At 43.8% G+C, this 16,533-nt stretch overlaps 1 protein-coding gene across 2 annotated transcripts in view; it reads left to right on the plus strand.

The window, feature by feature from the left end:
• LOC143284865 (uncharacterized) overlaps window positions 1-16,533 on the plus strand; it is a 153,147-nt gene that overhangs the window by 129,730 nt on the left and 6,884 nt on the right. For both annotated transcript variants that reach the window (XM_076591975.1, XM_076591982.1), the window contains 5 exons: window positions 3,466-3,591; window positions 4,558-5,987; window positions 8,199-8,452; window positions 11,441-13,440; window positions 16,117-16,233. In XM_076591975.1, the coding sequence (XP_076448090.1) occupies window positions 3,466-3,591; window positions 4,558-5,987; window positions 8,199-8,452; window positions 11,441-13,440; window positions 16,117-16,233 (3,927 nt within the window). The remainder of the gene's footprint in view (window positions 1-3,465; window positions 3,592-4,557; window positions 5,988-8,198; window positions 8,453-11,440; window positions 13,441-16,116; window positions 16,234-16,533) is intronic.

A 16,533-nucleotide genomic window follows, 5' to 3' on the forward strand; every position in this document is an offset into this window, starting at 1 on the left:
TATCATTACCTTTTCTAGTTGTATGTTTTTTTCAGCTTGTACATAATTATGAATTGCACATCACTATATAGAAGGCACGAAGGGCTCATTGCATGGTGCAGAACATACGATGGAGGGGGAATTATAGCAGGTGCAGACGCTAAAGGCCTTTGCTTTGTGTTTTTGTCAAGTATGGTTTAGAAGGAAGAAACGTCTATTCCGTGTTCTTGCTTTTCTTTTTCTTTTTCTTTTTTTTTCTTCTTCTTCTTCTTTCTTTCTTTGTTTTATTAAATTGCAAATTCCGGGTGTCATGAAAATAAAGTGAATGAGCGTAGAAACGAAAAGGGAAATAATGGGTTTCCAAAACATTGAGGACCACCACTTCAGTTCTTGCGCAGTCTTCTTGGGTGGGGTGCATGGTGAACTTATACTGGATTTTCGAAAAACAGCTGTGTGCATGTGTGCAGCCAATGTTTGAGTACAACTCATATCCACAGGTGCTTTCGTGCGCGTCCTCTTTTGTTTTTTTTTTTTCTTAACAATGCAAGCTCGCGCTATAGTTTATAAACCATTGAATACTTGGAGAAAAAAAAAAAGTTTGAATACCGATTTTTCAAACGCATTTTTTTTTTCAAACTGTTTACGGTGCAAGCGTGTCTGAAACAGTCGTTAATGTATTAAATTCAAAGGCTAATGGTGAATCGTATGCAGCGTGCATAATTGAAATCAACTGTCGTTTATATATCTATGTATGTTTTTTTTAACATGCCTGCTTTTATGCAGTGGTCTTTCACATTTTGTGAACCAGCTACTTCTTTTTGTCCACAATTTGATATTTATGTACACATAAAGTTATAACTCAGCGTACTATATAATCCACACTTTAGTAATCCATGCTAAGGCCCTTAACTCTGACTGCTTCTCTAATGTTTTCTTTGTTGGGGCATGACTGCTTTACAAACAATCAAGGTACGTTTCGTGTGGCTCCAATTTAAAGCACAGGGATGGACGACGATTGTTAAGGATGTACCACTTTGCACGTGTAGCACGACTCGCCATCCCTTCTGGTCCTTTATTTTTCTTTCTATTTTTGACTCACTTGTGTAAACAAAGTGAGTCTATGTTTTAACCCGGTGTTCGGTTGTCTGCGTGTGTGTGTGTGTGTGTGTGTGTGTGTGTGTGTGTGTGTGTGTGTGTGGTAAACTTTAACATTGACATTTTCTCTGCAAATACTTTGTCAGTTGACACCAAATTTGGCATAAAAATAGGAAAAAAAATCATTTCTTTCCAGTCATCTTGTTTAAAACAATATTGCACCTCTGGGATGGGCACAAAAAAAATAAAAAGGAAGCCTAATTATATGCAAACTGCATTTACTGTTATATTTATATTTTTTGTATTCTCTAAACTTGGCACTTTGACCTCTTATTCTGACACAACAACAAGAGGAGTCATTATTATCATTTTTTGTTCAAACAGGAACTTCTTTTGCTAAGCATGGAATTTTTTATTTATTTTGCAAACGTTTTGGTGCAGACTCTAAAAAAGGGAAATTACTCTGTAATTAATGCTAGGGGACTTAATTTATCACAAGTGAGTCTTGAAGGCCTTGCCTCTCTTGTTATATTTATTTTTTGTTTCTTTTTTTAAAATATTTTTTACCAATTAAACACTATACTCAATTTCCACGTAAAAGCTGCATTTCTTTAGCATGCGAACATACACATTCGTGCTCTACGTTCAACAAATTTAGTCCCTGGAGACACTGCCCTTTCAGTGCGATGTCCACACACACACACACGCACACTGACGTTTGAGGATTAATTTTCTTCGGTGTATTTGTTGTTTGATTGGTTGGGCTTATTATTATTATTATTATTATTATATATATATATATATATATATATATATATATATATATATATATATATATATATATATATATATATATTAAGAACATACCCGTGGCATCTCTGCGGCTCTTCACCTTTTAAGTGTGTATCCAATATTCTACCAACCGCAACATATTAACTTCTTAATGTGTGATGGTTGGTAGCGTGCAGGCCTTCTAAACTTACGTTCTCGTCAGTCTTCAGTTGAGCGCTGAATGATAAAGCAGAGGAGCCGGATGACAGTCGAAATCTACGCTGTTTAGTCAGCAGTGCTTCTATTGTTCTTGAGTGTACTGGGTTTGTTTGTTTGTTTGTTTGTTTTGTTGCTGTTATGCATGTGTGGGTGTATGTGTGAATGTGTGTCTTCATGTTTTACATTTATTTGCTTATTTATCATCATTGTTGTCTTATTTATTTATTTATTTATTTATTTATTTATTATTATTATTATTTTATTATTTTATTATTATTATTATTATTATTATTATTATTATTATTATTATTATTATTATTATTACTACCTTTTTTTTAATATTATAATTATTATTTATTTATTTATGTAAGCTTATCTATTATTTATTCACCTTTTTTTTTCTCAAGGCCTGACTAAGCGCGTTGGGTTACGCTGCTGGTCAGGCATCTGCTTGGCAGATGTGATGTAGTGTATATGGATTTGTCCGAACGCAGTGGCGCCTCCTTGAGCTACTGAAACTGAAACTGTTGTTGTTGTGCTTTTTTTCTTTTTTTTTTTCTTTTTTTTTTTAAATCATTGTAATGCACTGCTGATGATGAAGAGCCGGTGATATCTACAACCCCCCACCCCCCACCTCACTCCTGCCTCCCGCCCCCGCCCCCTCAAGACGAAATGAGTAGCGTTTGTAAGAAGGCGTGGACGTTCGATCTGCCAGTCACGCTCTGGAGGAGTGTAAGGCAATAAATGTGGACATCGCGAAGAATTCCATTACTGAGTAAACTGTTTAGAATTACTTGATAGATAAGACAAGACCAGACGTGTTTGCTTCAGAAAACCTCGTGGGGGGAAGGGGGAGCGCGGAGGGGGGTGGGGGTGGGTGCACATGGAAATGTTGCTGGAGTGATGGCCCAGAGGTAACACGTCCGCCTAGGAAGCGAGAGAATGAGCGCGCTGGTTCGAATCACGGCACAGTCGCCATTATTTTCTCCCCCTCGGGGAGACCAGCAGCATAACCCAACGCGCTTAGTCAGGCCTTGAGAAAAAAAGAAAAGAAAAAAAAAGGTGAATAAATAATAGATAAGCTTACATAAATAAATAAATAAATAATAATTATAATATAAAAAAGGTAGTAATAATAATTTTAAAAAAGACAAAAAAAAAGACAACAATGATGATAAATAAGCAATAGGCATACAGCCCAATATTATGTGTGTTCGTGTTTGATTTTCGATTTATGTTTGTACCTTTTCATGTAATACCCCCCACCCCCCACCCCCAATATTCCTTGTGACCCCGGTACACGTGGTCATAAAGACATATTCTGTATAAATATACGTGACAGATGTGAAAGTATGCATTGATCACACGGTGTTGATTTGATTGACGACCCACACTCTGCAGATGTTGAAGAGCCACTCGCTGTCTCAGATGAGTGTGTCGGATCCGCAACTGTACCGCCAGGTCAACGGCCTGCCACTGACCCATGTCCACCACCAGCATGCCCAGACCGTGTCACCGCCTCTGATGGTCAGTACTACGCCCCCCCGCCCACCCCTCCCCACGCCCCCCCTCCCTACCCACCTCCCAGTCCCCCCTCCCCCACACACCCCGCCCCCCAGCCCTCAGACTGGCCTGCCCACCCGGCCTGCACAGGGTTAGATGCTGCTGCTGCTCCTTTTCTGCACCATGACTATAGTGATGATTTTCGCATGAAGCTTGTTGCTCAGTATATTATGTTGTTTTTTTTTTTTCTTTCTGTCAGACACTTTGGAAATTGAACGCGGTGTTTTGTCCCATTTCTTGAATTGAAATGTGTACTCACGTGGACACACACACACACACACACACACGCACACACACACACACACACACACACACACACACACACACACACACACACACACACACACACACACACACGCACGCACAGTCGCTCTCTCTCTCTTAACTCTCTCCATACGAACGGCGAAAGAGACGACGACGTTAACAGCGTTTCACCCCAATTACCATCATCAAAATATTGCAAGCGGAACGCTCTTATACTGAAGACGTGAATGTTGACAAAGAATACCACAATTCTGACGACGGAAGCTAAAGGTTGGGTCATTCAGACACCCACTGGACATCCGAGGGGTCTGTGTAGAGGAGAAGAGAGGACTGGCCGTACTGAATGAGTTTAAAAAAAAAAAAATATATATATATATATATATATATATATATATATATATATCTGTGTGTGTGTGTGTGTGTGTGTGTGTGTGTGTGTGTGTGTGTGTGTGTGTGTGTAAAAAAAGAAGAAAAAATGTTTAGAGAGAAAGAGCTGAGGAGGTGAAAGGAGAGAGGTGGAAGCCAAAGAGAGAAACGGGGGACGTGGGGAGCACACACACGCACACACACACACACACACACACACACACACACACACACACACACACACACACACACACACAAGCAGTTCAGATTTCAATGGCAACATCTTTTTTCCTTCTTTAGGACGACCAGGTTGACACACAATCCACGACCTCCACCAGCACCGACGGCACGGGGCCTCGCCGACGCTACCTTGGCGTCAAGGACCGCCTCCTGAAGCAACAGCAGCAGCAACAGCAGCAGCCACCGCCGCCTCAGTACACCACGGGCACTCCTCCTCCCCGCCGGCCATGCCCAGACTACTATCACCACTACCACCGCTCCTCCGACCCATCCTCCTACTCGTCCTCCTCAGACCTGTACCAGTACCTGCCCCGTAGGGACAGAGGCGACCTCAGTCGCCGAGACCTCCGCTACTCCTCCATCCCAGAGGATGAAGACCAGGAGATCAACAACAACAACAATAGCAGCACTACCACCACCATCAACAACAACAACAAAGGCAGCAGCAGCAACACCAGCGAACAAGACGCCTCCTCTTCCCTCTCCTGTCTAAATAACAATAATAGTAATACCAATAACAATAATACTAGTAATATCAAGAGCAGCAACAGAGGACACCTTATCAGACATGATCAGAGCCCGATCCACACGTCTCAGAACCACTCCAATCAGAGTTTGCCGAATCGCTGCCCAAACTATGAGCAGAGTCACAAGGGCCACAACCAACACCACCCCCACCCGCACGCAATGGGTTCACAGAGTGAGAGAGGTGGTGGTCCTCCCCCTCCCCCTCCTTCATCTTCCCAGATGCTGCTACCCACGCATGACCCCGGGGGCACAGAAGTGGTAGGTGTGGGTGGTGGCGTGGGTTCTCCGTCGACGAGTGCTGCTCTGCCTTCGGCGGGGTTGACGATCTCGCTGGTGGGTCAGCGCAAAGCGGGCAGCTCGTCCGGCGTTCCGTGTTCTCCTCCTAGCCACCACGCCCAGCAGCAGTCACAGCCTCAGCGCTGTGGACAAACAGTCCAGCAGAAGCAGCAGCAGCAGCAGCAGCAGCTTCCTGACGAGGCTGGTCACAGCTACTGGAACACCACCACCAGGTCACCTAAGCAGGCTCTGAGATCTCTCGGCCGATTCGCGACGACAACGACGACGACGACGACAAACGGACAGTCTCCCAGACACGGTGACAAAGGACTCCCGCCTGCCTACCACAGCAACGTGCGTCACGACGGTGTGCACGTGTCCTCACCCAGTCACCGTTACCCCCATCAGCACCCGTACTCGCTGACCAACGGAGATCACCCCTACCACCAACACCAACACCACCCTCACCACCCGGAGACGAAGAGGGAAGAGGATCAGTGCGACGGGTGCTCTACGTACAACCAGCATGGCGGCTTTGAGGTCGCTGCTGTTCAGAAACATGCTCAGAACGTTGCGTCGTCTCCGCTCAGACTCCGAACCAGCATGCCTCCTCCGCCTCCTACTCCTGCCTCCTCCTCCGTCTGCGAGACGTCGGAAAGACTGAAGCGGTTTTCTGAAGTCATGAGGTATGTCAACCCTTTGGTCCATCTCCCTGTGTTGGTTCTTTATTCAGTCTGAAAGCATCCACGCATACCGGTTAGGTGTTCATGCTTTTAGAATCAGGTTACAAAGTGCGGGCCATATGCTAATGTCCATGCGGTCTGGAGGGGTCATCCCGATAGCGCTACGTGTCAATAGCGCTACGTGTCGTTATCACTACGGTCAGTAGCGCTACGTGTCGTTATCACTACGGTCAGTAGCGCTACGTGTCGTTATCACTACGGTCAGTAGCGCTACGTGTCGTTATCACTACGGTCTATAGCGCTACGTGTCGTTATCACTACGGTCAATAGCGCTACGCGTCGTTATCACTACGGTCTATAGTGCTACCTGTCGACAGCAGTGCTGTTTTAAGTTTTATTGTCACAATAGCGCTACGTGTCAACAGCGCTACGTGTTGATAGCACTATGCTTAAAAAAAAAAAAAAAAATCAATGTTCGTTATCGCTACGTGTCAATAGCGCCACGTGTCAATATTACTTCTTTTTTTCCGAATTCCAGACACTCATACCTACCATTACGTTTACTAGTGCAGCACCACGGATGTGCAGCTATCGAATAGCCGTCAATCCGCGTTTCTCTCTCTCCCTCTCTGTCTCTCTGCCTGCCTGCCTGTCTGTGAGGGTAGCATCAACAGTGGGGATTCTTAATGGAACGATTTACCATCTTTATGTTTTTTTGGTTGTTTTTTTTTCATTCTGTTGTGGGTGGAATGGTGGTGAAGGGTGGGGTAATCGTGAAACTGGAATTTGAATATAGTGGAGAGTGTCTCGGCCAAGTTATAACCCCACTCTCTCGGCCAAGAGGGTTTTAGGACAGTCGGCGTTGGGATGGTTCTCAAAGGCCAACTAGCCCCCAAGTCTGCAGCACTAATAGCTAGTGCAGTTTTGCCTCCTAGTTTGAAAGTCATAGTTCTTCACAAAAGACTAAGCTGTAAATGACTTCCCTTTGCAGTGGAAAACCATTGATCATACAGCTCTCGCCTTGCTGTTGTCCCAGCTGTAAGTTCATGTCAGTCATATAAGCCGAAGTATAAAATATACCATCAAGGCGTGATAACGTTACGGAGCGCTATTGACACGTAAAGCGAACGGCTGATATGGACACGCACTAACTGAAGTTACCGATTCTTTTTCTTCCGTGTTCGTGGGCTGCAACTCCCACGTTCACTCGTATGTACACTAGTAGGCTTTTACATGTGTGACCGTTTTCACCCCGCCATGTAGGCAGTCACACTCCGCTTTCGGGGGTACCGACTTAATATTCACCTTTCTCTGTCAGTCCAGTCCAGGTTGAAAACAGTCACGTATACCGGTTAGGTATTCATTTTCCCACATCAGCTGACAAGTTGCACACTATTTACTACTAATTCCCTTAGGTACTGAAGTTACATGCATTCATCATGTGTAAGCTGCCGATGTTTAAAAAAAAAAAAAAAAAAAAAAAAAAAAAAAGAAAAGAGAGTAAAATTTGCACTTAGGTTTGTGCCACTAATATCGATAGCACGCAGAAGTGCGCATTTTTAACTTGCATAGTGAACAGGAATGATAAAAACAACAACAACAACAACAACAAAACAAACAAACAAACAAACAAACAAAACAAAAAACAAAACAGATTGTGAAAACTTTTTTTTTTTTCGTTAAACAAATAATGCTACAAGAAGCCACTCTATACAGAGGTTAATTATTATTTCTATTTCATCGAGTTTAAGATACGATGTGCTTTTCAGAGGATGCAAACAGATGTCACGTGTTTACCAATTCCGTCTTTAAAAAAACACACAAAAAACCTAACTGTGGTTCAGAAAGTGAGTACTGGCAAGTACAGGCGATCATCGGGAATGGTGAAACCGCTCTTGAAGAAATTTGCGAAATTTGGTGAGTCCGATTTGGTGACTCATTGACAATCATGTTTGAAAAACTATGGTCATACTTGGAAGAGAGGGATGGGGACCAAAAAGAAAGAAAGAAAGAAAGAAAGAAAGAAAGATAGGCTTTAATGACCAGGTCGTACAAGTATCTGTCTTTGCTTCCACATGATAAAGCAGATTTGGTTTATTGCGTGCATCAGTGCTCAATGCTTCGACAGCCTTCCTAAGAAAACTGAACCTAAAACTTGTCAACCCATGTCTGTCTGTGTCTATGTCTGTCTGCCTGTTCTCTGATCCCCCACAGGTCTCGGATGTCCGTCAGCAGCTGCGGTGACGTCAGTACCACCAGCTCCACCCTCTCCCACACCCCCACCCCCCACCACACCCCGTCCTCCCTCTCCCACCACTCCTCCTCCTCCCCCACCTCCCTCTCCCTCACCCTCACCACCGACACCGCCACGGGCTGGGGGAGGGACTCCGAGGTGTCCACGCTTCTCGGGGGGAACGGGGGCGAGGCCTCTCCCCCACCTTCCTCCCACCCGAAACACGAGGACAAAGGTGAATTCGCCATGATTATCATTGCTTTTCTGCTTCTTCTTATTCTTCTCCTCGCTCGTTGAATGGACACCCCAGTCTATATCCATATTATATACAGGGAAAATTTTAAGTAAAAAAAAAAAAGAAACGGAAAAGAAAAAAAGTTTAAGGTCACATAGCCATTTACGGCAATCTTTTTTTTTTTTTTTTTTTTAACTGACTTCCTTCTTACTTACTTATTTACTTACTTCTTATTTGCTTACTTCTTACTTACTTCTTACTTACTTATTTACATACTTCTTACTTACTTGTTACTTACTTGTTGCTTACTTGTTACTTACTTCTTACTTACTTGCTTACTTACTTGTTACTTACTTCTTACTTACTTCTTACTTACTTGTTACTTGCTTACTTCTTACTTACTTATTTACATACTTCTTACTTACTTGTTACTTACTTGTTACTTACTTGTTGCTTACTTGTTACTTACTTCTTACTTACTTGCTTACTTACTTGTTACTTACTTCTTACTTACTTCTTACTTACTTGTTACTTGCTTACTTCTTACTTACTTCTTACTTACTTGTTACTTGCTTACTTACTTCTTACTTACTTGCTTATTTCTTACTTCCTTCTTACATACTTGCTTGCTTATTTACTTCTCTCTTACTTTCTTACTTCCTTCTTACTTACTTTACTGCCCGTGTTGCTGCCCTTCACAGCCATTGGGGCAGTGAGTTCACACCCACCGTGTCTATTTGCATTTGTATTTGTATTTCGTTTTATCACAACAGATTTCTCTGTGTGAAATTCGGGCTGCTCTCCCCAGGGAGAGCGCGTCGCTACACTACAGCGCCACCCTTTTTTTTGTATATTTTCCTGCGTGCAGTTTTTATTTGTTTTTCCTATCGAAGTGGATTTTTCTACAGAATTTTGCCAGGAACAACCCTTTTGATGCCGTGGGTTCTTTTACGTGCGCTAGGTGCACGCTGCACACGGGAACTCGGTTTATCGTCTCATCCGAATGACTAGCGTCCAGACCACCACTGAAGGTCTAGTGGAGGGGAAGAAAATATCGGCGGCTGAGCCGTGATTCGAACCAGCGCGCTCAGATTTTCTCGCTTCCTAGGCGGACGCGTTACCTCTAGGCCATCACTCCACTGTGTGTAGGTCTCGGTACAGGAAGGCGGGGGGAAGGGGGAGTCAGGGGGTGGGGTGGGGGGTGGGGGGGCTTATCCTCTTCTTTACAGGTACGCGTTCACAACTGGGTGAAGTGTAGAAACTCGGAGTTTTAAGTGCGTTTCACCAGAACACTACGGTACTACTACTCCGAAATGTCGAAACCTGGGCCTCGAACACTGATCACCGGTGAGCACTGGATCCGAGAAGTCCAAGGCTTATAACCGACTCTGCCACGGCGCCGTCAGGGAATTCTTACTTTCAGGCAAACGCTTTCGATTTTATATTCAAAAACAAAACAAAACAAAACAAACCCATCTCTCAAAACCCTCAATAGTTTCAAACCACAGTCAGTTAATTTCTTAAATGACTCGTCTATCTGAACTTTTTTTTCTTTTTTTTTTTAATCAGTTCAATCATTAAATGATTTATTAGTCCTCATATCACACACACACACACACACACACACACACACACAACAACAACAACAACAACAAAACAAAAGCAACACACACACACACACACACACACACACACACACACACATACATATATATATATATATATATATATATATATATATATATATATATATATATATATATATATATATATATATATATATATATCGTGTACTCTGTAATAATTCGTTTTCTAATTCCATCAAAATGCCTACTTTGATTGCATTTCTATGTGGTAATTATAGCCAGGTATTTGGTGTTTACACTTTAACTGCGGGTGTTATTATTGCTTGTGCGTGCGTGCGTGCGTGCCTGTCTGTCTGTCTGTGAGGGTACCTTTGTGTGTGATTGTTGTAATTTACGTCAACTTAGCATTGAAGGATTTTATGTGTCTGTGGATTTTTCTTTTTCTGTTTTATTGTCTTGATATACGTAATCATATTGAGTGACTTTCGATTCACGTGCATTGTTTTTGATTTTACACTGCAAAAATAATGCCTCTTTCTGAAGGTAATAGAACAGTCAGTGTTTGCATCTGAGCATTAGATTTTATGCCTTTTTGTATGCATTTAGCATGTTTTCGCGACTTGTGATTCTGGTGCATTATTATCTTATGTGCTGTTTCTTTTGACACCACTGATGCATTTGTCTTCTTAAGAATAACATTCATATTGAACGATTTGAGATTCTGGCGCATTGTTCGTGTTGTTCTTGACAATAATGCTACTAATAGGTATACTAATGCTGATGATAGCAACAACAACAACAACAACAACAACAATAATAATAATAATAATAATAATAATAATAATAATAATAATAATAATAATAATAATAATAATAATAATAATAATAATAATAATAATAATAATAATAATAATAATAATAACAATGATTATCATCAGTTTCTCAAGGAGGCGTCACTGCGTTTGGACAAATCCATATACGCTACACCACATCTGCTAGGTTGATGCCTGACAACAGCACACTCCAACGTGCTTGTCAGGCCTTGGGTGCTTGCTTATATATTTATGTACCTATCAGAGTGGATTTGTTTTTATAAACTTTTTGCCAGAGGACAACACTCTCGTTGCCATGGCTTCTTTTTTCAGAGCGCCAAGTGCGTGCTGCACAAGGGACCGGGGTTTATCGTCCCATCCGAATGACTAGACTCTCAGATTGATTTCCCAGTCAAACGTGGGAGAAAAGGCGAGAGCGGGATTCGAACATACACCCTCACGGACTCTCTGTATTGGCAGCTGAGCGTCTTTACCATTCTGCCACCTTCCTCCTCATAATAATAATGATAATGACAATAATCATCATCATCAGCAGCAGCATAATAAAAGTATTCTACTGTTCCCTAAAGACCGGGGCGGCGGTGAGAATGATGGCAGCAGCATCAGGAACAACAACAACAACAGTAACAAAAAGAGGCAACTGAAGAGTTGCTGCAGCCACGAAGACAAGGAAGACCCGTGCTGCTTTTCTTCTCGAGAGACTCCAGGTCACCTGTGCATCAGCAGCAGCAGCAGCATCAGCAGCACCAGCAGAGACCACCAGCACAGCGGCACCCTCGACGGCTGCAGCGTCCAGACTCCCTGCTTCACCACCACTTCCTCCTCCACCATCTCCTCCTCCTCTTCCTCCTCCCACTCCCACTCCCACCACAACCACTCCACCAGCACAATGGACTCGGGCTACACCACGAACACAGAAGGGGAGGGGGAGTCTTCGTCGTCCGTCAACAGCCACCACCACCACAACACTTCCTACCCTTACCCCCACCTCACCACCGCCGTCCAGACCAGCACCCCGACCACGACCATCACCACCTCTCACAACAACCCCCACCCCACCGAACCTTACCGTCCAGTGCCCATGCCGCGGAATCTGTTTCCCCCGTCGTCTTCAGCACGAAAGAGCAACAACAGTAACAGCAGCGGTGGTTGTGGTAGCGGCATGCAAACAGTTGTTTCTGATGTTGGCAGCAGCAGCAGCAGCAGTAGTAGCAGCAGCAGCAGCAATAACAGTTGTGGCAGCATGCGGCAGGCGCATCTTTCGCCGGGACGACTGTCAGTTCCCTCCCGGCCTGACGAAAGCAGCAGCAGCAGCGTTAGTAAGCACAGCACCCCTCCTTCCTCTCATCACCGTAAAAAAGCTCAAATCCCCACCACCCTGGCCAGCGGAGACACACCCGCCTCGGGTGGATTAGTTCCGCAGGGGCGGGTGGACGATCACGTTCGGTCGCACTGGGACTCGACGAGCACTTTCAAATCTCTGGAGTTTGTTCCGGTAGTGGCAGAGGCAGCAGAAGCAGCAACAGGAGGAGGCGGGGGGATGCAGGGGGTGGACTCCAGTGCAGGAAAAAGGGATGGAGGAGGTCCCTCTGGTGGGGGAGGAGGAGGGGGAGACGACGCCACCTTGGTGAGGCCTCAGGTGGTGGTGGCGGCAGCAGCTCGCAGCGGCTGCTCGCAGGAAGCCTTCTCCACCACCACCTCCTCCTCCTCCTCCCCAGGCCGAGCTCGAACCACCGGACACACCACCACCACCATGGTTCCCGGAGGCAGTTCGACGTCGACGACAGCAGTGGAACACAAACCTCTTCCAAGCAGCCAACAGTCCCAGCTCTCGGAAACCACCACCACCAACAACAACAGCGTCATCACGGTACCCGGCCAGTGGAACCCCCACCACCACCACAACGCCAACAACGTTCAGAACAACAACAACGCAACCACCACCACCAATGGAGGAGGAGGAGGAGAGGGAGCAACTTTCTTTGGCAGCCCAAACCGGTCCTCCTCCAACCACCACCACCACCACCACCACCAGCCCAAACCGCAGCTGGTCAAGACAGCGCCTGCCCCAGCCCCCACCTCGGCCCCCCTCCCCTCCTTGTTCCAGCTGTCCCAGTGCTACGACCTGTGTCCAGCCAGGCTGACCCCGGTGACGCCCTGTCTCCCGGCCAGCAGCCTGCTGACGGTCACCACCATGCAGGTGACCCTACCCGCATTCCACGCGGACGCCCTGACATCTTCATCAACGTCTTCGTCGTCCTCCTCTTCCTCTTCTTCCCAATCCCCGCAGGGTCACTGCGCCAGGATTGGCGGGGGTCCTGGCAGCGCTTTCAGGATGGTCCGGACCGGCTCCAACACGCCCACCACCGCCGCCGCCTCTACCACCACCACCACCACCACCACCACCACCTCCACCAACATCCTGACCGTGGAGCTGGTTGTCGTTGACTCTGTGGATGTGGTGGTTGACCAACCAGAGACCCAGTGTCGGCAGCAGCAGCAGCAGCTTGGGTCGGCGGCTCCAGTCACGGCTGGGGAGGCGTTACAGACTGGGGATGTGTTGGTGGAGGTGAGATTGTACACACACACACACACACACACACACACACACTCCGGTCCAGTTGGTATCCTCCTTTGATGTATTATATTTAATACTGTTATTTATATTTACATTGTTGTAGGTTAATACTTGTTGATATGCATATACATATTCTCCTTCCCATGACAACTCATTCAATACACACAACCTCTTTAGACTTTTTCTTATAATATACATTTCCTCTGATGCATAACATGAACTTTTTTCTTCTTTTTTTTTTACACTAATATTCACATGCATTCCCTTTCCTTTATACACTACCTTACTCCTTTCTGTCTAAAAACACTTATAGTGAATAGACGTTAAACTGAAGAAAGCACACACACACACACAGATATATAATATGTTTGGACTGTTCAGTTTGGTTGCCGTCGTTTGTAAAAGAGATGTATGAAGGAAGAGATTCTATTCTGTTATCTTGTCACACATACCTATGTTTGTAGACAATCTGCTGATGTGCCGTCCAACATACAGGTGGTTATAGACATATTGTTGATGTGCCTTCCAACATATCGGTAATTGTAATCATTCTATTTGATGTGCCGTCACACATACTGATGATTTCAGATATTCAGTTTAATGATTACAATGTTGTATGTCCCGTCAGACATACTGGTGAGTTTAGACAATCTGTTTAATGTGCCGTCAAATATACTGGTGATTGTAGACATTCTGTTTAATGTGCCGTCAAATATACCGGTGATTGTAGACATTTTGTTTAATGTGCCGTCAAATATACTGGTGATTGTAGACATTCTGTTTAATGTGCCGTCAAACATACCGGTGATTATAGACAATCTGTTTGGTTTAAATAATCTTTAGTTATTCAGCAATACAGATGATTACAATACAAAGACAAAAAGAGCATCAGCAAGCTTAAAGTTTATACTGTGCTCACACGTTGCACTTCACATTAAACATGACGGCTGATGAACCATATTATCATTAATATCAAATAATTTATTCATTAGCTGGAAATGGAGAAAAAAAAGATCAAACAAGTATTTCAGATAATACTATTACAATATCAGCATGAAGTTACATTTATAGTACTTACAGTTATCGCACGATGAATGAGAAACACGAAAAATCATACCAATATTAGAAGGAAAGGAACTTTAGAAAGAATTACTGACTGGTCAGACATTAGACAATCCATCGAACTTCGAACGCTGAACAACATTAGGTCAGCTTTATCAAACAGAATCATGTTGTACGCGTTCTTCGAAAGTATTTATAAAGTTAAAATCTATTTGAATTAGAAATGAACTGATGAATAGTTTTTTTTAACTGAATACATTTGTATCGTTTTGAAGATCAGGATCTCCTCTCAACAGAATTTGTATGTGGATGTGGTGCGCAGATAAAGTTAATATTGTGTTTCCTTGAGCGAGATGAAATTATTGACAAAAATAATGAATAATGTCCAGCAGTTTCCATTGCAACACCACAGGCACAAAATGGGAGCACACAGGTCTGTTTAAGCTGGCAATATGTTTAATGCGCCGTAAACCAAACCGGTGAATGTAGACATTCTGTTTAATGCGCCGTCAAACATCCGTGAATGTAGACATTCTGTTTTAATGTGCCGTCAAACATACCGGTGATTGCAGACATTCTGTTTAATGTGCCGTCACACATACAATGATTACAATGGTTAATATGTCGTCACACATACAATGATTACAATGTTTAATATGCCGTCACACATACAATGATTACAATGGTTAATATGTCGTCACACATACAATGATTACAATGTTTAATATGCCGTTAAACGTACCGGTGATTGTAGACCATCTGTTTAATGCGCCGTCAAACATACTAGGTGAACGTAGACATTCTGTTTAATGTGCCGTCAAACATACTGGTGAACGTAGACATTCTGTTTAATGTGCCGTCAAACATACTGGTATATGCAGTCAAAACTACTGGTAATTCTTTAAAAAAAAAAAAATAAATAAATAAATTTTAAAAAAAAGATTATTTTTTTGATTTGACGCGTGTTTCAGATCAACTGATGGCAGTGTCTGTCGTTGTCGATTTCATGTGTTGCAGGTTAACGGATGGCATTGTCTCTTGATGTTCATTGATTTTACAATAAGAATGAGCTCCCTCTTTTACTTCGAATGTTTGCGTTCACCTGTTTCAAGTCTGGCCTGAAATCCCATCTCTTTCCAAAATAGACACACACACACACACACAGACACAGACACAGACACACACACACACACACACACACACACACACACACACACACACACACACACACACACACACACACACCTCATCCCGAGGCACCTCTCTCCCAGGTCTACTGTCTCTCTAGCTTTCTATTAACGTGTATTGTAGAAATATTATCCCCCCTCTGAATCAAAGCTTTGCATGCGTGTGGATGACTGGTGTGAAAGGGCCTTGGTGTGTCTCTGCACAAGATTTAGCGCGATATGAAATATACACCATCATCATCGTTATCATTGTTGGCATTATTTATTATCAGTGTGTGTGTGTGTGTGTGTGTGTGTGTGTGTGTGTGTGTGTGTGTGTGTGTGTGTGTGTGTGTGTGTGTGTGTGTGTGTGTGTGTGTGTGCGTGCGTATGCGTGTGTGTGTGTGTGTGTGTGTGTGTGTGTGTGTGTGTTGAGCAGATCAACGGATGGCAGTGTGTGGGCCAGGAGCTGACCACTGTCCAGGCAGTGCTGGACTCCACGCAGGGTGAAGTGGGACTGGTTGTGGGTCGGAAACGTCTGGTGGACACCAATGATGTGCGTTGTCTTCTGTTGTTTTTTTAAGTCTGTTTCGGGTTATTATCGTGGACATATCAAAAGGTAGAGAATTATTATGAGCATTGTTCATGCAATATTTGTAATAATAATAATAATGATAATAATAATAATGATAATAATAATGATGATGATGATAATGATGCTCATTATGGTGTTGACGATGAGTGGTAGGAGTAGTAGTAGTAGTAGTAGTAGTAGTAGTAGTAGTAGTAGTAGTAGTAGCAGTATCATCACCACACCACCAACAACAGCAGCATCACACATCTTTCATCATCATCG

The sequence above is a fragment of the Babylonia areolata genome, chromosome 1, assembly GCF_041734735.1.
Source record: "Babylonia areolata isolate BAREFJ2019XMU chromosome 1, ASM4173473v1, whole genome shotgun sequence".
In the NCBI taxonomy this organism is placed as follows: Eukaryota; Metazoa; Mollusca; class Gastropoda; order Neogastropoda; family Buccinidae; genus Babylonia; species Babylonia areolata.